The sequence below is a fragment of the Tachysurus vachellii genome, chromosome 1 (genome assembly GCF_030014155.1).
Source record: "Tachysurus vachellii isolate PV-2020 chromosome 1, HZAU_Pvac_v1, whole genome shotgun sequence".
In the NCBI taxonomy this organism is placed as follows: Eukaryota; Metazoa; Chordata; class Actinopteri; order Siluriformes; family Bagridae; genus Tachysurus; species Tachysurus vachellii.
The window spans coordinates 11,281,261-11,304,007 of NC_083460.1; the positions used below are offsets into that span (position 1 = coordinate 11,281,261).

At 38.9% G+C, this 22,747-nt stretch overlaps 1 protein-coding gene across 5 annotated transcripts; it reads left to right on the top strand.

Moving 5' to 3' along the window:
- The first annotated feature begins 3,095 nt into the window (after positions 1-3,095).
- Positions 3,096-22,204, top strand: zeb1a (zinc finger E-box binding homeobox 1a). 5 transcript variants are annotated; one of them, XM_060872171.1, is made up of 11 exons: positions 3,096-3,196; positions 3,973-4,071; positions 14,629-14,790; positions 14,897-14,944; positions 15,122-15,250; positions 15,353-15,555; positions 16,182-16,287; positions 16,541-18,228; positions 18,381-18,986; positions 19,107-19,302; positions 19,737-22,204. In XM_060872171.1, exons 1-11 carry the CDS (start codon positions 3,139-3,141, stop codon positions 20,309-20,311), a joined length of 3,870 nt encoding a protein of 1,289 aa, XP_060728154.1. In that variant the 5' UTR covers positions 3,096-3,138; the 3' UTR covers positions 20,312-22,204. The 5 variants fall into 5 exon arrangements, with proteins under 5 accessions (XP_060728154.1, XP_060728162.1, XP_060728170.1 ...); XM_060872179.1 differs by having other exon boundaries at positions 19,125-19,302; XM_060872187.1 differs by having other exon boundaries at positions 19,128-19,302.
- The last annotated feature ends 543 nt before the right edge of the window (positions 22,205-22,747 follow it).

A 22,747-nucleotide genomic window follows, 5' to 3' on the forward strand; every position in this document is an offset into this window, starting at 1 on the left:
GTGGACTCTGAAAACTACCTGCAGAAGATGAGATTGCTAGGTTTCAGAAAATATCCAACTATTTATATATTGAATTAGGGGAATGGAAGACTTTATTATCGCCACATATACGTTACAGCGGAATTCTTTTTTTCACATATCCCAACTGAGGAAGTTGGGGTCAGAGCACAGGGTCAGCTATGATACAGTGCCCCTTGAGCAGGGAGGGTTAAGGGCCTTGCTCATGGGCCCAACAATGGCAGCTTGGCAGTGCTGGGGCTTGAACTCCGCCCTTCAACCAGCAACCCAGAGCCTTAACCACTTGAGCCACCACTGCCCCAACTTCAACTTCAGAGGAAAAACCACACACGAAGACATGAAATCAGCCCAAAAGTTTCAAACACAGAAATGGTTGTACATATTTTTATTCTTTTTTTTTTTTAAACCAGTAAATAGTGGTATGCATTTCTGATTTGCAAAATGTGTTGAATGTGGCAACTCTGAACCAGAACCAATACCAAGTTCATAAACATTATATGGTTTTATCATGATCTAAATACTTCCTCACTAAGCTCCAAATACAAGCATAGATATGTACAGTGAAAATAAATGTGTTAATATTTTGAGCAGTCACACCATATACTGTAGCTTACACAGTAAAGTGAGGCATATTTGCTGGGCTCAAAAAAGTGTACAATGAACATTGTGAAACATTTGCTCATTGCATTTTTTGTCATTCATTCTTCATTGTTAGAAGGTTAAAATATATGTATTTTGAATGACCTGCTGTACTTGTCTGAAACATGGATAAATTACAGTCATCAGCTTCCAACAGAAATGAGAGAGCTATATATTTCCCCTAAAAGGCAATTCTCTAACTTCTTATTACCTGTTTTTATTGGCCTTGGATTTGCGGCAGTGTTTGTGGGTGGTGTGTCATGATCAAAAAGCACCATTGTGTCTATTTTTGTATTTATTGAAGTCCCCTTATAAACAATTGGATTGTACCTTGTGATCCATCAGTGTAGACTGCATGGGGGCTTAACTTTGTTAGTTATATTGTCCTATACAAAGCAATACTCAGAAGCCATGACTCTCCGCAACACCTCAGGGAGGAGCTGGGAACAGAGGTAAGTCTAAAAATTGAGGCTCAATTCGCTCCCCTGTGGAAACCATCTCTCACCATCCCAGAAAGCACAGGGTGCCAGGTTGTAATAGAAAATTTCTGATATGTTTTCTCCTCTACCTGGTCACATTGGTCTCATAAAGAACCACATTAAAACTCCACCAAATGTAGCCTCCTATACCGGTTACATCGGCACAGAAAATGTGGTTTGGAAGGAATTGAATGCTTAATAAGTCCCACAGTAATGACCAAGAAGTCACTCCATTTTTTGTGGACATTAGAAAGGTCAATAGGGTATCTATTGTAAATGCAACACATATCCCACTTCTCAATTTTTTTTAGGAGTGGCTAGGTTTTATTTGACACTGGACCTAAGCAATATTGGAAGCTTTTCTTGACTCCAGTATCCAGGGGAAAAAAAAAAGCCTGCTCCACTCCATGTGGGTTGTTTATAACCCCAATGAAACTTCAGTTGAATCCAGTGATAGAATCCCCAACCTGCACAACTTATATATTCCTCCTTATTTAGATGATAATCATTTACAGTAATGATTGGCATTGACTTTTACAACATCTAAGGCAGGGGTGTCAAACTCATTTTGGTCTGGGGGCCGCATACAGCTTAATCTGATCTCAAGGGGGCCAGACCAGTAAAATTATAGCAAAATTACATAGAACTAACAATAAGTCCACTTTTTTCTTTGTATTAGTGCAAAGAAGAAGTAAATTATAAAAATCTTTATATTAAATGAATTGTACTTTTACAAAAATATATTAACAACCTAAGTAGTATGTGTAATTTACCCAGTTTAACATTTATTTAAGTGCATTATGCATAAAAACTGAACACAGTTATTGTACAATGGCACAAAACATTTAGTCACAGGTTTGTGGAACTTAAAAACACTGTCCTGCATTTTAACATAAATCAAACATCAAAATATAGAAATTGTTTAAAATCCAATTTCCAATTCCGTGAAGCAATTCTGAATACATGAATTGACTCCACACACTTAAAATCTTAAGTGGCAGATACTGATAAAATGTGTCCAAGCCCACAGAGGCAAATTTATCCTTCAATTTTACATCACACTGCAAACCAATTATTTCAAGTCGCATGTCAACGGGCACATCAGAAGCTCTGAATGTGAATGGTGAGCGAAAAAACGTGAATTCTGTCTCGAGTTCACTAAAGACCTGAAATCGTTTCTCAAACTCCCTCAGCAATCCTGAAAGGTTTTGATGCTAATGCGATTTCACTAGCAGTTAGGTAGCTGGCTTTCACTGCAGCATCACTGGCCTCTCGGCTCCGGGTGAAAACAGATTGCTGTTTCCTCAGACCCACCAGCATTTCATTTACCTTCTGTCTTCTTAGTTCTCCGTGCAAGTATAGTACAGTATACAGAAGTACAGTATCTGCATTTCTTATACTGGCTATAGAGCGGCCCCAAAGCGATAAGACAGTAGTGATCATGGCCTGCCTGTGATCCAACACCAAAAAGGGGCAGTTCCTGGGGCAAGTCAACTAAAGGTGTGGCTAAGAACAATAAATACATGTCATGTGATACTTCATAGATTTATAACACTGAATAAATATTAGTCACTGCCATCAACAGCATGTATTTATTGCTCAAGAAACACTTAACCAGTACCTTTAATGAAAATAATTCATATACAGCATACACAGATGGATAATTAAGCAATGTGTGTGTGTGTGTGTGGGGGGGGGTGATTTCTGTTGTAAGGACTCGCTGATTTAGATACAGGTTTTAACTAACCTGTGACCTGCTTTTCAGTTACTTTATTTAATCTACGATGCGTTGATTTTATCATTATTGATCTGTGAAAAAATATAATTCGTGATAAACAGGGAGTGAAAAGATCTCGACTAACGGTTCCCTCAGGAGTATTATCGTAAAGCAGAGTGTCGTAAACCAGGTGCAGCGATGGCTCCGGATAGGGAGGGCGGGGCTTGTAGAAGTGCGGTGATCCTCCTCAGCAGCAGCAGCAGCACAAGGCCGCGGTACACGATAATGGCGGATGGCCCCAGGTGCCAGCGCAGAAAGCAGACGAAGCCGAGGAGAAATAACGGTGAGTGTCAATGCGGACAGGCGAAGTTTAAAGGCGTGTTCCGTTTCAAATTACTGCTAATGTTTGTTTACTTTTTGAGCATCGTAACTTACTCAGGCTACTTTATATGTGTGTAAAAGTGCGGAGTTGTTTAAGTGTCCGGACGGATATAAAGTGACCCGTTATCTGTTCCACCTGAGGCAGGAAGCTGCTCCACACTCAGGGCTCTGTTTAGTAACGAAACACGGAAACTTAGTAACTGGGGAAAAAAATAGCTTTTATATTATTTAATTTGTTCTCGGTAACTAAGTCCGTGGTGCACGAATGATGATTGAAGTTGTACATTATTCACTGTATAAGCTGTAAATACGTTTGTTTACTTGGGGGTCTGAATGTAAACACTTAGTTATTGTGATGTTGACGCTAAACTGTGACACACAATATAATAAAACTCTCGTTCTGTAAACTTAGTTCACTTTTTCTGTTTCTCTCCGGGTTAAAAAGTGAAATGTTTGGCTTTACTCGGTTGTAATAAAAAGGTTAGTTATTGTGGCGCTTCCTTTAAGTAACACCAGACTCGCGCTGTACCGTTATAGAAGCGCGAGCTACCTTTTCCTGCGTGCTGTGCGTGCGTGCGTGCGTGTGAGTGACGCGCGAGCCTCGCGCCGCCCCGCCCCGCCCCGCCCCGTGTAGGCTACCGGAGCCATCACCGTGTCTACCTGAGCGATGTGCGGAAAAAGAACGGCGCAAGCTAATGTATTGTTTAACGGCTAAACCTGCGCCTGTCGTTTCTGCAGCAGCTGAAGCTAAAGACGTGAAAAGGAACAGAGTCTCCGTTAAACCGTCATCAGGAGCCAGAGACGCGCGCTCACTGCAGCAAATGGCAACTTGTGCAGGTAGAAAACAGATGGTGTTCTGATTTCGGCGCTGCAACAAAGACTGTTTTTGTGTGTGTTTAGTTTTATGGCTTCGGTCTGTCCGATCTGTCTGACCGTTTAATTTGGCTTGCGCACGCGCGTTCAGCGCGAGCTCCGGATAAACGGCCGAAGGGCGAGGGGAAGAGCGAAAGTAGCGCATAAGGTGGTTGCTGATATTCAGCGGTTTGCGGTGAAGCAGTTTCCTGTGAAGCGTTTATGTAATGTAGGTGGGGCTGGAGTGCAGGACCGTTAGATGATGCAGTGATGTTTAACACCAGGTGATGAAACACCTTATAGGTGAATCAGCTCGCGTTCGTTCTGTTTCCTGTTGAAACGCTCTAAAATATCACGGTTTTTATGACGTAATATCTGTTTTTGCAGGTGGTACAAAAGTCCTGAACCCTATTTTTTACAACAATGTGTATGATTTGATGAATGATCTCTAATGAATGTATTTGCTCTTTGAATTAATTTGATGATTAATTGACTGCATATTTATAGATAACAGGGAGATGATGACATGTGCAGATTTTTTATATACTGCATTATTTTTGTCCTTTCAGCGATTATTTCCAGTAAAACAGTAGAATAATGTTGTAGTTTGGTGTTCACCCAGGGTGAAAATCACTCCAGGTGATCAGTGATTTCACATTATGATATGAGGAGCGTGTGGCCTCATGGAGTAGCATCATCTTCCTTTTGTACTGTTTATTTTATTTAATTAATTTTTTATTATTATTATTTATTATTATTATTATTATTTATTTATTTATTTTATTATTATTTTTTTTTTTATACAATTTTTGTTCGGTTGCATGGGCTTGTCGGTCAAGCTTTGTTAACACTGCGTTATGTCTGGTGGACCAGACAACATCCGCCAACATGCATAAATTAACTCTTGTTTAATCAAACCAACACAGATATTTATTGGTTGTGTTTTATCCCCGTTTTAGAGAAATTTATGATGTCAGTGACAAGTATTCAGCCAAAAATGAGGAAGGGAGAGAATGCAAGCGTTAATGAAAGAACTAAGTAAGGGACTAAGTAAAGGTGTAAAAAATTTTACTGTTCTGTCAAACCATTTGTGTAAATAAAGTAGAACTGCATACAAAAAGCTCCAAAAACTATTGACTTATTTGTGTTAATAAATAGATGAACAATTATTTATGTCTTCTTATGCTCCAAAGTCCATTTATCCTCCTCAGTGACACAAACGTTATTATTCATATGACACATTGCAATGCTTATGTGTCACAGGCAAAAAAAGCTCAATAATAATTTCTGGGTTTTATTCATTAAATCCCATTGTCAAATGTTTGTGCCTGTACTGTGGCCAAACTTGTTTTGTTTCCATCACCACAGTACAATGGAGAGAAGTTCAATGAATTTGCTATGGTCATGAAAAAAGAATTTTGTCAGTATCTTTACTTTAGCAGTATGCATTACTGATAAAATCAGTATGTATATGGCATACTGTCATATATTGGCGTTAAGCAAAACTAAGTGCAAAGGTGTTATCTCGAGAATATTTTTGTTAGCTCAAGAATATAACTTCTGTTAACTCAAGATCACAAGAAGGTCCACCATGTTCACCATAAACCCATGGCAACTTCAGTCTGTAACTGAGTGAGCAAATAATATTAGTTCCAATAGGTTGGAACAAAATGTAATTTGTTTGGAGGTATCGCAGTCTGGAAACTCTGAAAAGTAAGACTGCTACTTGTAATGTGTGTAAAGCCAGCATGCTGAGGTGTGGACATACGGTTGCATCTTACAATACAACCAATTTAACAGTAGACTTCTGCTGATGCTTTCCAGAAATGCGATAAATAAATTCCTTTGGATTGCATTTAAATTATGTCAGAAAAATAGCTTGATCAGACTCTGATTGGAACTGAAAAATTGTGGATCAGCCCATCTCTAAAGTGTGGTAGCATCTCAAAGAGCAGAGGTGGGTTTGATAGGACCATTTACTTTGCAGACCTTTGTGTGGAAAAATAAACTACCTTTTTCTGGGAACTTTTTATGAAGATATTGGCCTAGGTAGGCTAGGTAAAAACAACAAATTAAAAAAACTACATTTTTACACTACAAACTTTTAAAATGTCTACTTAACCACCACTGTGGACAAAGAAATTCAGTGCTGAATTTTTGGCACCCCATAAAGGTGGAAATTCCATTTTTGGCCTCTGGTAAAAAGAATGTTGGTTATAAAGATAATGACATAATTCTAGGACCCTAGAATATCTGGAGAGATTGCGTTGTTGGCTCTGACTCATTGCTCTATATTTCTTTCATCAAGCATTACAAACAGAAACTCAACTTTGAGGTGTTAAGCTGTTGGACTACTGATTGGAAGGTTATGAGTTCGAATCCCAGGTCCACCAAGCGGCCCTTAATCCTCATTTGCTCAGTTGTATAAAATGAGATTAAATGTACGTCGCTCTGGATAAGGGCCCCTTCCAAATGTTGTAAATGTAAATTTTTTTTTTAGAATTAACTTCAGTTACTGTTTTTTCATAAATTACTTTTAAAGTAGAAGTAATTAACTATTAATTAACCAATTCACAATTTTTTAGAAACATTTTTACACATATTTTCTAGTAATTCTGGTGCTGATTGGGCGTTAGTGCAAGCAAATTGCTAATGCGTCATAGCATCGGTTGTGTTGCTCAACTCTTTTCAACATGGATTGATGTGATGTTTATGCACTGCATAGTAACACTAGCTCATTTTTCTTCATTCTCATCTTCATTTAACCTGTTACTATTGCTTGCATCTTTTCTGGGGGTTGGACAGCTTAATTTGCAGATATATGTCTAGGTTTTCACCTATTGTTCACATGGCATGGTTGTTGGTAGCGGATCGACTCATTTGAGTATATTAGAAACTGCAGATTTTTAAGGATTTTCACACACAATATATCAAGAATTTACACATTTAGTGTCATACCTGCAAACTAGTTGCTTTTCGGCTAAATTCGCCGTTTTTATTCAAAATATGTCATTTGTGTGAATCATGTAGATCCGAAGAGTTTTTAGTTGGGGTATAAGTATTTTACTTCCATCCAATAATTAGGCGAAGTAGTGCTTAGGCGGCGGTTTTGGACGCAGCGTAGTAAACCATCTATCAAGCTGATGCCTCTAATGCTTCTAATGACTTTTTATGGCGGATGGCAAACCAACTTTTGGTGCATTCACCGCCACCAACTGGACTGGAGTGTGAAGCACTAGTAAGCGGATGACGCCTCACGTCTCAATCATCCTCGCGTCTTATATATTTGTGTTCATCAATTTATTAAGGTTCCAAGAAGGGGCGGTTTTAGGATTTCATCTTTAGGGGGCTTATCCCTCAGTGAGAATTTAAAACAAGAAGAGTTTTATATTATATATTATATGACAACTCTGGTAATAAGAATAGTGAAATTTCACTGCTTTTGGTTGCCGTCTTTGCGGCGATTAACATTATAGATAAACGCATCCAGCTCTGACTGCACGTGCACGCTGCGCGTACCTGTGCTTCTCCGTTCAAATAACGCACTTTTGAAAGACTACAACGCACGCGCGTAAAAGCAAAGTAAAAAAAAATCGCTCTTGGATCAAACTGATAAATAATTTTCTTTCCCATCCACGACATGTCCTGCATTTTAACGTAATTTTTATTGTTTATTTATGAAAGTAAAAATTATACTTATAGTTTTAGGGTGGCTGAGATGACAGACAGGGGGCTGGAGACACCCTAAAAAAAAAAGGTCTAGAACCGCCCCTGGTTCCAAGGCACTCAAATTGTACAGAGAAAAATTATTTCCAAGAAATTTTGGTAAAAGTGCTTTTTTCACTTGAAGCAAATGTTGTCTTTTCCCTTTATGTTCTTGTCAGAGTGCTTCATTTTAAGTTCTCAATTCTCAAGTTCTCAATATATAACATATACAGTACTGTATATAACAACAAGTATGAGTGTCTGTGAAATTTCTGAAGTCATTATAGATAACATATCGTCGCTGTCGGGCGGAATCCTCGTATCTCCAAAACCGTTATTTTTCAGGAAATGAAAAAAACGCCGTACCTTATCTGCAGTACACAGGGTTTAGTCCGCGCTGCAGTGGATTGTCTTGCGCTAAATTCCTGTCCTCAGACAAGCACCAGAACTAGCGGGGTCAAGATTTTTTTTTCTTTGAGCCCAGTGTTTTGAAGACATTTACCTCAGAAGACATGTTGATTCGTTGCGACTCTTATTAAGGAGAAATATGCTGCGAAGCTCTCCCACGGAGTGAAGAAGAGGTGGACAGTTGAAGTGTCCAATGGAGTTATGAGATTTACGCTCAAGCTATTCTCAAGACTTTAGATTGGTTAATAACTTGTAAAAATAACAGACCCACGTGGGGACTGACCAATAGCATCGATATGTGAAAAAATATGAAATTGACCTATGTAGGGTGCCAGCATCCACACATCCCAGTTCTCCAAAAGACTCAATGCCCAAGAAACCTCCAGATCTGCTCCTTTGCCTTAGAAAAACTATAGGCTTAACTAAACCAACACTAATTGGAAGGCTGTGTCTGTTGCAAGCTCTGCCCCCTGTGGCTGGCTGTACTACTTGAGGTAATGACAAATAGTTTGCACCTTTCGATCGAAGTAGGCATGGCAAAGTAGGCATATACTGTTGTATAAACAGTAGTGGTGAGAGATCATTCAAGTGAAACAAATTAGGACACCCCATGAAAGCCTGTGAGTTTTTTAAATAGTTAAACATATGGGCATTTTATCTTCATTTTAACAATACTGGAAGATACAAGTAATATAACCCATCAAACTTAAAATTCATTTAAGTGATCTGTAAAATGTAATTAAAAGAAAAAATCTAATTTCTTGTGAGGAAAAATTAAGGACACCCTCACTTAAAAATTTGTTTAGGTCCTGTGAGGTGATTTGAGACCCAAAAGCATCAAACATCACACAGCTGAAAGAATTGTGCATTGAAGAGTGGGGAAAACTTTCTTCCAGCTGATGTCAGAAACTGGTAGGTGGCTACTGAGCAGAGACGACACACAGTAACGTTAGCAATTGCATTTAGCCTGAATCTTTATGATTGCTAGTTGAAATGAAGGCCCGCAAAAATGTATGTTTGATTATGTCTGTATGTAGTGACTATTTAAGACCGTAAATTAATAAGGTGGCTAGTTATGATGTCCCCAAATTAGCTAAAGTTTTGTGAAAGCCTACGCATCATTCATGTTCATACTTTCTCTCTCCGTCTCTCTCTCACACTCACTCTCACTCTCTTACGCTCTCTCTCTCTCACACCCACTCTCTCTCACACACACTCTCTCTCTCTCACACTCTCTCTCTCACACTCTCTCTCTCACACACACACTCTCTCACACACACTCTCCCTCTCTCTCACCCTCACTCTCTCTCACACACACACTCTCTCTCTCTCTCACACACACACTCTCTCTCTCACACACACACTCTCTCTCTCACACACACTCTCTCTCTCTCAAACACACTCTCTCTCTCAAACACACACTCTTTCTCTCACACACACACTCTTTCTCTCACACACACTCTTTCTCTCACACACACACTCTCTCTCACACACACTCTCTCTCTCTCACACACACTCTCTCTCTCACACACACACTCTTTCTCTCACACACACACTCTTTCTCTCACACACACACTCTTTCTCTCACACACACACTCTTTCTCTCACACACACACTCTCTCTCTCACACACACACTCTCTCTCTCACACACTCTCTCTCTCACACACTCTCACTCTCTCACCTTCACCCTCACTCTCACACTCTTTCACACATTCTCTCTCACACACATTCTAACACTCTCACACTCACTCACTCTCTCACACATTTTCTCACACATTCTCTCTCACACACTCACACACTCTCTCTCTCACACACACTATCTCATACACTCTCTCTCTCACACACTCTCACACACTCAAACACACACTCAAACACACACAGTCCCATGATGCCACTTGAAGATAGACACACAGCTGCAAATATTGCAGAGTGGCTTGAAGACGTTATTGCCAAATTCGACATTCCACCAGAGAATGTAATATGGAAAATGAATGAAGGAAATGGGTTTAGTTTTCATGGTTATTAATGTTTGCAATTTCAGCAATAAATATGTCCATTTTTATAAAAAGAAAACACAGTTTTCTCTCTTGCATGTTTCATATTCCTCTTTAATAAAGAAAAAGTACTTATCTGATTAATCGATGGAATAATCAATAGAATACTCAATTACTAAAATAATCGATAGCTGCAGCCCCAAATATTAACTACAGAATAACATTCAAATTGTCTGATTTTAAATAAATAGTACGAATGTTCTGAATTTGCCATTGAAATAATTCATAAGTCATTGATGCTGCATATTAATGGTGTAGATTTTTCTACAGTGGTTTTATTCCTAGTTAATTTTGTATAGAATATAACTGTATAAACATCACTGTGACATATATAATGAAATTAGATTAAATTTTATATATTACAACACAAATACTAAGCACCACAATATAGCCACTGTACAAGTCAAGTCAAGAGAGGACTTCAAGAAGTCAATATTTAATCATATTTACATATTTAATCATGCCAAAAAGCCTTGCCGATTACATCATTTCTGTAGAGCAATTTTTTAAAATACATTTTTTTGTGAGAAATATGCGGCTTATTTACTGGGAATCTGAATATACCAGGCTAATTATTATTTTTTATTATTAAATTTGTGAAAAGCAGTTCCAACAGAAAGACAAGAACAACAGAAAGAAAGAAAGCTGTTGTAACTGGGACTTGTAAACCAAACCTTTTCTGCAATGACTGTGCCCCTGTGCACAAAGGAAGCACCATAAAAACACAGTTTGTCAAGGTTTGAGTGGAAGACATAGATTGTCCTACACAGAACTGAGCTCCACATCAATGAACTCCCCAGCATGATTTTAGTACCTGACATGACTCATGCCCATGTGGCTGAATGGACAAATCCCCACAGCTGCATTCCAAAATCTAGTGAAAGGTTCTAGTGATCTTCCAGTAAATCATCATGCATTTATTTGACATCTGTGGTAGTTTAAGTATAAAATCTGACTGACTTCATTGACCTTTTATGAACAGCATTATTGCACATACAAAGACGTAAACTGCTTAATATAGTGTAGGTCCCACACATGCCAGCAAAACAGCTCTGACCCATTGATGCATGGATTTCTCTGAAGGTGTGCTCTGTTATCTAGCACATCACACAAATGTTTGTCTGGATTAACATCTTGGGAATATGTCATCTTCCACAAAACATTCATGAACAATTTATTCATTGTGGCAGAGTCCATTATCCTGCTGAAAGAGGCCACTGCTGTTACTTGGTCTGCAACAATTTGCAGGTAGGTGTTACATGTCAAAGTAACATCCATGTGAATGCTAGGACCCGAGGTTTCCCAGCAGAACGTTGCTCAGAGTCTTACACTGCCTCCACTGGCTTGCTTCCTATAATGCATCCTGGTGCCAACTCATTCCCAGGTAAGCAATGCACCCAGCCATCCACATGATGTAAAAGAAAACATCACATCTCTCTCTTTTCTCACTTGCTCTTCTCCCTAATTCTTCCCTAGTCCCAGCTCTGCAGTTGCATTCTTGGGGCAAAGGCATAATGTAGCAGCAGTTAGTCCTCACCTTATCTGTCTACTGAATCTAGGAATGAAATATCAAGTCAATAAGATTTTATTGCCATTTCAACCATATATAGCTGACACGAAACAGAAAACATTTTTCCAGGACCATGGTGCTACATAAAACAACACAGAGTTAGGATTAAACACGGGACTAAAAGTTGTCATAGGCACAAAAAGTGCATAGTTTGCAACTTAATGCAAACAGTGCAGACAGACAATACAACACACCTTGGAACCTACACCTTTTCCCAGATGGTAGGAGGGTGAAGAGTGTGTGTGGGGCAGCATGTAGTCCGTTATAGAAGGAAGAGAAACTCAAATGATATTCTTGGCTGTCCTCACTATCTGCTGTAGGGTCTTGCTATTCGAGACGGTGAAAATCCCAAACTAGACAGTGGTGCAGCTGCTTCCGATGCTCTCAATGGCCACTCTGTAACTCATGGTCAGGACGGGTGGTCGGAGATTAACTTTTCTCAGCCTTTGTAAAAATTAGAGATGCTGCAAGGCTTTGCCACTGATGGTGCTGGTGTTGAATTACCAGGTGTGGTTCTCCGTCAGGTGTACACCAAGGAATTTAGTGCTCTTGACAATCTCCACAGAGGATCATTCGATGTTCAGCAGAGAATGCTCATTCTGTGCTCTTCTGCAGTTGACAACCTTTCTTTTGTTTTGTCAATGTTCAGAAAGATTCTTGGCTCTACAAACTTCTTCTCTGTATTCTGTGTCGTCTGCAACTTTGATGATGTGGTACGAGCTGTGCATTGCTACACAGTTATGAGTCAGCAAAATAGATAGCAGTAGGCTAAGCACACAGACTTGAGGGCTACAGTGTTCATTGTGGAGGTGTTGGAGATGCTGTTGCCAATCCAGACTGACTTCGGTCTCCCAGTCAGGATATCCAAGATCCATTTGCATAAGGAAGTGTTGAGGCCCAGCCAGCTCAGCTTCTCATTCAGGTGCTGAGGTACAATTATGTTGAATGCTGAACTGAAGTCTATGAACAGCATTCGTACGTACATGTCTTTTTTTGTCCAGGTGTGTCAGTGCCGGGTGGAGGGTTGTGGTGGTTGTATTGCAATTTGCACAATGTCTTTAAGCATCACATAATTATAAGCATACCTAACAGTTTTCTCTCTCTCACTTCTCTCTACACTCCCTATTCTCCTCACATCAGTCATGGATAGACAGAGCACCTGGTGGTTCTGCACCTCAAACTAAGTGTAGAAGTTGTTCAGTGCAACAGGAAGGTAGGCATCACTGTCAGAGGCATGTGACGTCCTATAATTAGTGATCACCTGGATGCCCTGCCACATTCTCAGATGGATTAGGACAGTATGGCCCTTGCTATTCTTAAGACTACATTGTCATCTGCTCTGGAGACGGAGTCTCTGGACCTCAGCAGTGCACACACCTTTGCTAGGGTTTCAGGCTTTAATACTGGAAATGTTTGTGGATCGATCCTGCATGAGCTAGGCATTGTATTGAATCTGCTCACAGTTTGGTGGGGAAGCATTTCCCATGCTGTGGACATTTGCGTCATGTTCAGGGGCCACCTTTTGCAAGGATTCCTGCTGGAAATCTCCCATTGGAGCAGTTATACAACATGTCCTTGAGGCATATATTTGCTTTTGCATTTTTGTATGTGGCAACAGGAGCATGGTGCCATCAGCTGCAGGTGGTGGAGATGTGTGTTGAGCTAGTAGGTAACCTACTCACCTGTGACTATTTATTGCTAGCATGTTCATGTCTGTGAGTTTTGAAAGTGTGGATTGTGTGAACCACAACTGTTCACCTACATAAACATAAATGGTGGAGTGTTGTTTTCTTTCCTGTCCATTGCCAGTGGTAATGATTTTATGACTTCTTACACAGAGGATTTGTAAACTGCACTGTTTAGAAGTACCTCAGGTGTCTGTTTTTGAAACTCAATGCAGAAGCAGGCAACACATAATTTAGAGATATACATTGCCAGTAGGAGTGCATATTCTGCAGTATAGCTGGTAATTGTGTACGTAAAGTGGGGTCACAGGCCCATGTTGCATGTGAATGAAACACTGAGAAGACAACAAATGATCAGAGAGTACTCACACAGAAGCATTAGAGGTCTCTGGGACACAGAGAAAGACCTAGTCTGGCTTGTGTATGTGTGTTTACATCTGACTTGAATGTAAAGCTTAGTATGGTGAGGTGAATCCACTTGACCCTTGTGTTTATCAGATAATAGGCACTGCTAAGATATGCTTAACAAGCTGTGGGAAACCCCACTTAGCGATGGACTGAGAGGAGAGTCCCACCCACAGCCACCAAGATATGTGACTTCGTGGTAAAGTTTTTGTTAGTTGTACATACGTGCACAAGTTTCGTGGCAGGGTTTTAGCAGTTGCTTTTTTTTTTTAACCTTACACTTATAAGAGTTTGTTATATTTTATATCATAATTTATTTTGGATCTTTTGGATATTTAGGAATTTGCTTAGCTTTATCACAAAAACAGCTTTACAGAAATATACAACTTCGGGATAAATTGTAATGTTCATTGTTAAAAGTACTATAAGGTTGGAAGGGCTTTATCCAAGCAAGTGCTTGGCTTTGTCCATAGTAAGGGGTGTCCACATACTTCTGGCCATATAGTGTATTCTGAGCATGAAAACAGGATGATTTTTATTGCATGGGATATCTGTGATTGGGATTCACAATTTTACTGCAATAGAGAATGTTCAATGCTATACTTCATCTGTGTTGCCTTTTTGTATTTATGGGAAGTAGGGCGCAAGTCATTATTAATTTCTTGATTCTTGAAAAAGAAATCCCATTAATTTTTTTCCCTATTTGTCTTTCAGTTAGAGTTTTTACAAAAGTGTCAGAAGCAGTGTCAGATTCTGATGATGAAGATAAACTCCACATTGTGGAGGAAGACAGTATTCTTGATGCTACAGAGGAAAAGCCAACAGTATTCAAGCTCAATGCAGCACAGCAATTACACAAGGGACATAAACCGAATGGTCAGTAAACAATTGTTTACAAAATAATCACTAGTAATGAGTTATTGACAATAAAATATAATTACTGTATAAATTAATTATTAATTATTGTCTGAGATGTTTATAGATGGCAACCTGGGGCCAGATGCTTTGATAGAAGAAATACGGATCAAAGGTAAGCAATCTGATTGAAATGAGCAGAGTGAATGGATGCTTATGTGATTTGGTTGCTTTGAAAAATCATACTATAAAAAAAGTTTATAGTATTTAATTACAGTAAGTAATAACACATATGACACCATTTTGTTCTCTCAGTTTGCTTCTCTTCTAATTTTGTGTGTTTCAACGAAAGAGGAGTGTATAACGGATGAAGAGGATGAAGACGGCCAGGTCCCATGGCAGGGGAAGACAGAGGTCATTTGTCCAAGCATTCCTGAGGAGGAACAGAGCACACCAGATAGAGGAGTCCACGATGAGAATGGTACTATAATCCATACATTACCTTTTTTTTTTTTCTAATGTCACAGATAAGAATCAATATCAAGAAGCAAATGTCTCTATGTAATGTGAATTATTCTCTCAGGTACTTCTGATGAGTTCTCTCAGCTCCACTCATGTCCATATTGTTCCCGAGGTTACAAGCGTCACACATCACTGAAGGAGCACATCAAACTACGTCATGAAAAAAACAAAGATGACTTCAGTTGCTCCCTCTGCAGCTACACTTTCACCTATCGCACACAGCTTGACAGACACATGAATGCTCACAAAAATGGAAGAGAGCAGGTATATCTCACTTCTCTTGAACCCTATGTAAGTGCTGGAAACTTGTCGTGAATTTCCAGCCAAGAGGCATTAGATGTGCACATAACCACACCAAAGAAATATTTTTAGTATATATTTTTCCACACTAATCGATCTTTCTAATGCCTATGTTCTACAATGTAACTCAGCACTATATGGCCAAAGGTATGTGGATAACTAATCAATCACAACTGCAAAGCAATACCACTTTCAAGATGATTGAAAATTTTATTCCTCTATAGCAATACCTCTATTATTTCACTGATGTTCAGTGAGGAGGATTGGCACCATTTCAATTCATCACAAAATCAGGTTCAGTCAGGTTGAGGTCAGGGCTCTGTGCAGGCCAAAATAATTCTTCCAACCTGATTTCCAACCCTGACAAACATGATTTTTCTTTGTGCACCGGAACATTGTCATGCTGGAACATGAATGGGCTATGCCTTTTTGTTCCAGTAGTGTGCATGTCCAGTATCAGCAAAATTATATACCCGGCGTCTGTCTATATAGATTTATTAGAACATAAAAATAAATAAATAAATAAATACATTTAATACAAAGTAAGATATACAGGAATTCTGAATCCTTTTTTTTTTTTTCTCTTTTAGAGGATGGTTTCACATTCGGGAGGAAATAGAAAGTTCAAATGTACAGAGTGTACTAAAGCCTTTAAATATAAACATCACCTAAAGGAACACCTGCGCATCCACAGCGGTTAGTTGGCAAAAAAATCTTCATTGTATCAGTTGGGTTATTTGGTTTATTTTGTAAGTACCATTATACGGAAAGTGTTCTATAGCCAATGACCTTTGTCGTAAAGTTTTGTAACAGGATGTGTATTGTATTTACATGGCATTTCTATACCATTTGTAAATTTGACTGTTTTGTATGAAAGGTGAAACCAAAGTACATATGAGTGCAGAATGAATGAACAAATATAATAGTGTCCTCCTCCTTCTCTGTCTAGGTGAGAAGCCATACGAGTGCTCTAACTGTAAGAAGCGCTTCTCTCACTCTGGCTCCTACAGTTCTCATATCAGCAGTAAGAAGTGTGTAGCAATCCCCCCTGCTGTTAACGGCTCTCACACTCCTGGAGTCAAAGCAGCTCTAGGTCTGACTCAACCTACACATATCCTATTGCGGGAGAAAGTTGACAATAACAAACCTTCAGAGGAACAGCTTCCTCCTAAGAAGATTAAAGAAGAGCCTGATGAGCATGAACTTAAATCTATCAGAACTTCTCCGGATGTTTCAACAACCACCATCACCACTACCAGCACTACTAATAATGGGGGCGGAATTTCTGTTCAGGCTGCTGCTTCTCAGGGTGTGGTACAGACATTAGTTCTACCTACTGTGGGTCTAGTTCAGCCAATTAGTATCAACCTACGAGACTTACAGAACATGCTGAAAGTGTCAGTGGATGGGAACATGAGGTGGCATGCTGTGACTAGCTCAAATGCTAATGGAGCTAGTTGTAAGGTTGTTAATCCAGGGCAGCCACAAGCACAAACAATGCTTGTGCCGTCTCCCTCTCCACACTTGCAGGTGATTTCTGCATTTTCTCTCCCTGTGCTGGATCAGGATGGAAATTCGAAAATTATCATAAACTATAGTGTAGACCCACAAGTAAGCACATCAGATTTGAACACAGCACAGACAGTATTACCATATCAAACTGTGGCCCAAGTAAAAGTGCTAGAGCCAAATATGGGACCAGCAGATGTGGGAAAGTTAAATGCAATGCAACATCCAAAATTGGCAGAAACTAACGCAACACAGCCTAATGTCATTGCAACTCAAAAACCACCTACCTCTAGACCAGTTCCTCCACAACTAAGTATACTTAAATCCACACAGTCAGTTGCTACAAATAAAGCAGCCTCAATTATAAAGGTCACAAAGTTGATCCCAGGCCAGACAAAGCATTCACAACCAGCATTTTTGTTTCTAAGGACAGTGAATGGGCCTCAGGGCCTGGTTGTAAGACAGTTAGCACCTGCAAACCTACAAGTAACTCCAACTATAGAAACAACAGATCTGAAATCAACCCCAGAATATACCATCATGTCAGCAGAACAAAATTCACTCACTGAGCTGAACCATGTTGCAGAAGAGACCAGTACCTCTAGGGACAACTGCCAGCCTGAAGACCTGAGGTCTGCTTTGCAACAGGGAATTCAGTTCAAAACTGAAACTGAGTCTGAGATTAAAACCGATTGTGAAGAAGCTTCACAGATAGAGAAGCAGAGAGAAAGGAAAGAGGAAATGGCTGCAAAGAAACATTCAACAACAGCTCACAGAAGTATTGTTTGTGGTGATGGCTTCCATAACTATGCTACATGTCTTTTTTGTGACAACAGCCCCAGCAGCACTGATACCCTGAATTGTCTCAACAGCATTGAACAAGGATCTGACAGGTCTCTTTCTTCTCTGATGGGGGAAAAAGACTTTGGGAGTTTAGATCAGCCACCAGTGAAGAGTCTACTGCCCCTCCTTGAGGCATACAGCAAAGATTCACACCCCAGTGAAGAGCAGGTGTCTCGAGTTGCAGAACTTGTTAGTTTACCTAGGGACGTGGTCAGTAGGTGGTTTGAAAGAATGCGCTTAAAGAACATACTACACAGCCCTGAAAATCCTCAAAATGGGCAACAGGTAATCACAGAACACAGGACACCTTCTTGATGCTAACTATGACAAAAAAAATAAATAAATCAGATATCCCGTATCCAATATTAGTATACGTACACAAAACCTCAGTCACTGATTTAATTAATACCTTACATAGCTTTCATTTTTTTCCCCAGATTATTGTAGATTCTCAAGCAGAGCCCAGTAAGGATACCCAGACCCAAATCTTGGACACTCCAACTGAACTTCACAAAGAGGACTCAGTTGGCCAGAACATTGACTCTCCTCCTCTAAACTTTTCTACAAATGGTATTGGCATCATAAAGACAGAGGATCTGGAAGAGAAAGGGCAGGCCGAACCTTTGGATCTCTCCCTCCCAAAAACCTCTTGTAATGGTAATACCACTGTCGACATTGCAGTGTCTGACACCAAGCCATCTGTCCCCACTCAAGACGAACCGCTCAATCTCACAAGTTTCAAGAAGGACACATTGGACGGCAACACCATTTATGTGACACAGTCCAATACAAGTCCGATAAAGATCATAGCCACACCTTTGCCAACTCTGGTTGCCATAGCAGAGCCTGGAGGAATTCCCTGTCTCAGAGCGGCCATCTCCACCAAACATCGCACCATCCTTATCCCACAGCTGTCCTATACATACACTTCTCCTTCCACCAGTGGCAAGGCTAATACCACCATTTCCTCCAGCAATAAGTGTAGCACCATCACCACACCATTATCCACAGACACACAGGGAATAGTACTTAATGGCTGTGAGGTAAGAAACCGTGACTTACCAAGTAATGTCCAAAGTCTTGTTGGCTGACTTAATTATACAATATTGTGCCCTTTCACATAGCCATAGAAGTTCATAGCTTATCCTGAACTTTCTGCCCAGCCTTCCCATTTTTTTCAGAAGGAGAAGACTGATGCTGGAGATGAATCCATGTCCGGGTGGGATGGGCTGAATGACTGCAACCTTTCCCCCATCAAGAAACGGAGAAAGATGCATGGTGGCCAGTATGCATGTGACCTATGTGACAAAATTTTCCAGAAGAGCAGCTCTTTACTACGTCACAAATATGAACATACAGGTACAAGATTTGGACACTGTCAAACTGTGACCATACAGATAGGGAGTCATATAGGAGAACGATTGCCCCTCGCCCTTAAGACAACACAATTCTTTGCTCTAGGAAGGGTGGCCATACAGTGTATGTCTTAACTATTATTTAAACTATATTTTAAAATATATAGAATATATAGGAATACACAAAGACATGTTTTAATGATTCTAAACTTATTGAGTCTAGTATAACAGAAACCAAGTTTTGGTTAGCATGAATTGATTACTTATAAGTTTAAAATTTCTTCTCAGACAATTGTTAATGAACAGAAAGCTGGTCTATATACACTCAAAAAATCATACATATCACACAGAACCATTATTAATAAACAATGTAGAAGATATCCATACAGTATTTTGTGGAACATATATCAAATTACCGTTTTCACTGTCACCATACAGGTAAACGTCCTCATGAGTGTGGAGTCTGTAAAAAGGCATTTAAACACAAGCACCACCTTATTGAACATTCACGTCTACACTCTGGAGAGAAACCATACCAGTGTGATAAATGTGGTAAACGCTTCTCGCACTCCGGTTCTTACTCCCAACACATGAACCATCGCTACTCCTACTGCAAGAAGGAGGTTTATGACCACCCAGATCCAAATAATACTTCATCTACACCTCCCTCACAGCTTGACTCAGATGAGGGGGAGAGTGAAGCTGAGGAGGAGATAGATGATGATGAAGAACTAGAAGGAGAAAAAGATGGTGAAGAAGATTTTTCTGGATTTGACATGAGTGATATAAGGGTGGTCAAGGTTGGTGAAGAATATGATGAAGAGGAGGAATTGGGGAGGGAAGAGAAAACACAGTTGACGGAAGAGGACCCTGCTGAGTCGGATACTCTGGAAAAGGGTGAAGTGGTGAAGACGTGTGGCATGGAAGAGCAAATGATGGAGTGCAAAACAGAGGAGGAACTAGGGAAATCAATAGAGAATGATGTGCTTAATGACGCTATAGAGAATAAGTAATGCTCTCCTCTCTCCTATTGCTCTGTGAAAGATGAAGGCTTGAAGAGCCCTTGGTTGACTCTTGAAGACAGTGGTAAAGTGTGTTTTACTGTGTATGAATCACAGGTGTGCCTAATCCAAAATTACAGCAGTCTGTAAACTAGCTATATAACAAATCAGAAAATTCTAACCAGATTCAGCTGAAAGGTTTTACTGAACTAAATCCTGCAGTTGTTTGTTACTGTTACGGACGACTTTCTTTGAATTGTTCCATCTGCAGTCAGGTGACATTTCTACACATTTTTATTGTCAGTGAAGTTTACTAAATCAGTATTTTATCAATATTTTAGTAAAAACTTTTAGATAAAAAGTGAAACGCACTGTAGGTACATTTATGATTTTATTTATGGATACATAATGCCTCAAGTAAATACCATTCAGTATTTCTTTTCTAATTAGGCCATCCAGTGTTAGCATAGAATGTTTGTTTTTGTCTCTGTATGAAGGAAATAAGTCTGCACTTACATACCATGGGATCATCTATAAAGATTAAAATTTAGTGATCTATGTAATCCATTAAACAGCTAAATCTAAATTATTATATTTATGGCATTCATTTTAATATGTATCTGTATAAATTTCTATGTAAACACTCCTAAAAAACTTTATGAAGTGGTTATCCTGGCTATGGTGGTGATTCTTTATAGATGATACATACTATAAAGTGCACTTTTCTGTGGTATAGTATGTAGGAACATGACTGCTTGAAAACACTTCAGTCAGGGAATTATTTGTTACAAACTTAAAACCAGTGTTAACTTTCCTTCCCTTTCACAAAATGATATTCACTTAAGGGTGCAGTAGAGGTCCATGAATGAGTATGTATAGAAATACATCTAATATAGACTTTTAATTTTATAGCATCATCATCATCATGTCTTTAGAAAGGTTAAAATAGTAACACTTGTTAATTTTACCGTTTGTACTAGTTTATCCCTTAATTTTGAAGTCATTATTAATACAAGTATTTAAGTAATGTGAAGTAGTTTTGAAGATGAGCCAGTTTATCATATGCAGTAATATGATAACACATCGTTTCACTCTTAGCATTAGTGAATTCCTAATGTGTTAAATTGTGACGGATGAACTTTAAAAGGTTCTAGGGAACCCCTCACCAGCCTTATGCAAGACCGCCAAGCTGTATGTGCCATTCCTTTTGTTTGCTAATCCATAAACAAATTGAATCATTTTAAAGACAATTTATGAAGTATTTTAAAATTTGTCCAGATGTGTTGTCTTTAACAAAGTAGGTTTCATTTGGACTTAAGAATTTAATAAGGTCAGTTGAAGGATTTATTATGATGGCTAAGTAAATCATAATTTTTTTTTTTTTTTTTTTTAGTGGGGGCTACATTTTATCTGATTCTGGCCTTCTTATGACTGCTTACTTTATCTTAGGGTGGTTAGAACAGTTCTATTTGAAATGGTTTGGTTGCCATTTGTTTGGAATTTTAGAATGAAAACATTTTCCCCAATAATGAAGCAATACCAGAATTATCTTAGTTATCATCTTACTTATCTTTGCTTTATACACTTAGGAATATACCCAAGGGTAATTACTTAATGCAGTAGATTGGCTATTAGTGGAACAAAGGTGTGGCCCCCACACTACTGTCAGATTAAGTCATAGGAAAAGGAAGAAATGACAATTTGACATCGAAGGAATGAACACCTTCTAGTGAAGGAGTGCACTTCATGTAAGATACAGAATGGTGTGAATGTGTGTTTAATGTTGTTTTACCCATTACACATTACAGTATTATTCATTGTGATTTATTATTTCTAAATATGTGTTTACATCAATGCACATGTATATTATGTATTTTTACCATCAGTATTAAAATATCAATGACAGCAATGTGTTTAGTACTTGATAAGATTTTCCACTTTTTTTTTTTCACCACACATATGTACAACAGCATAGTTTGTACTAAAATGTTTAGAGACTGTGTGTGTCTGGAAAGATTAGGATGAAATTTTCTTTCTATACGGTGGCCAGTTAAAAGAAAACACAAGATAATACAATTGAGGACAAAAGTTGACATTCACTTAAGCTAATGATATTTTAATCTATGTTCTTCACAACGACACACATTTCATGTTAGCACAGTCTGTTGTGCTGTCTAGTTTCTATAAGAAGTTATTTAAAAATCATTTTCATTTTAATAATCATTTTGAGAGACTTTTATTTCAAATTGTATTAACTATAATCCAATTTACATTGAGTCAGAAGTTTACATAAACTCTGTTACTATTTGGTGGTATTGCCTTTGGTGGTATTGCTTGAAACTATAGGTTAACCCCACCCCCACCCCCACCCCAATAATTAGAACTAGCTATCAGAACTCTGCCACCCTCACACCCCCCTATAACTACAATAAACTGAAAAATATGTTG

Excerpts from the sequence above, each read along its gene's own strand:
- zeb1a (XM_060872171.1), top strand. The coding sequence starts at position 3,139 with ATGGCGGATGGCCCCAGGTGCCAGCGCAGAAAGCAGACGAAGCCGAGG. Across the intron at positions 3,197-3,972 it reads GAAGCCGAGGAGAAATAACG|CAGCTGAAGCTAAAGACGTG; the intron begins GTGAGTGTCAAT and ends TCGTTTCTGCAG. Across the intron at positions 18,987-19,106 it reads TAGTACTTAATGGCTGTGAG|CCTTCCCATTTTTTTCAGAA; the intron begins GTAAGAAACCGT and ends CTTTCTGCCCAG.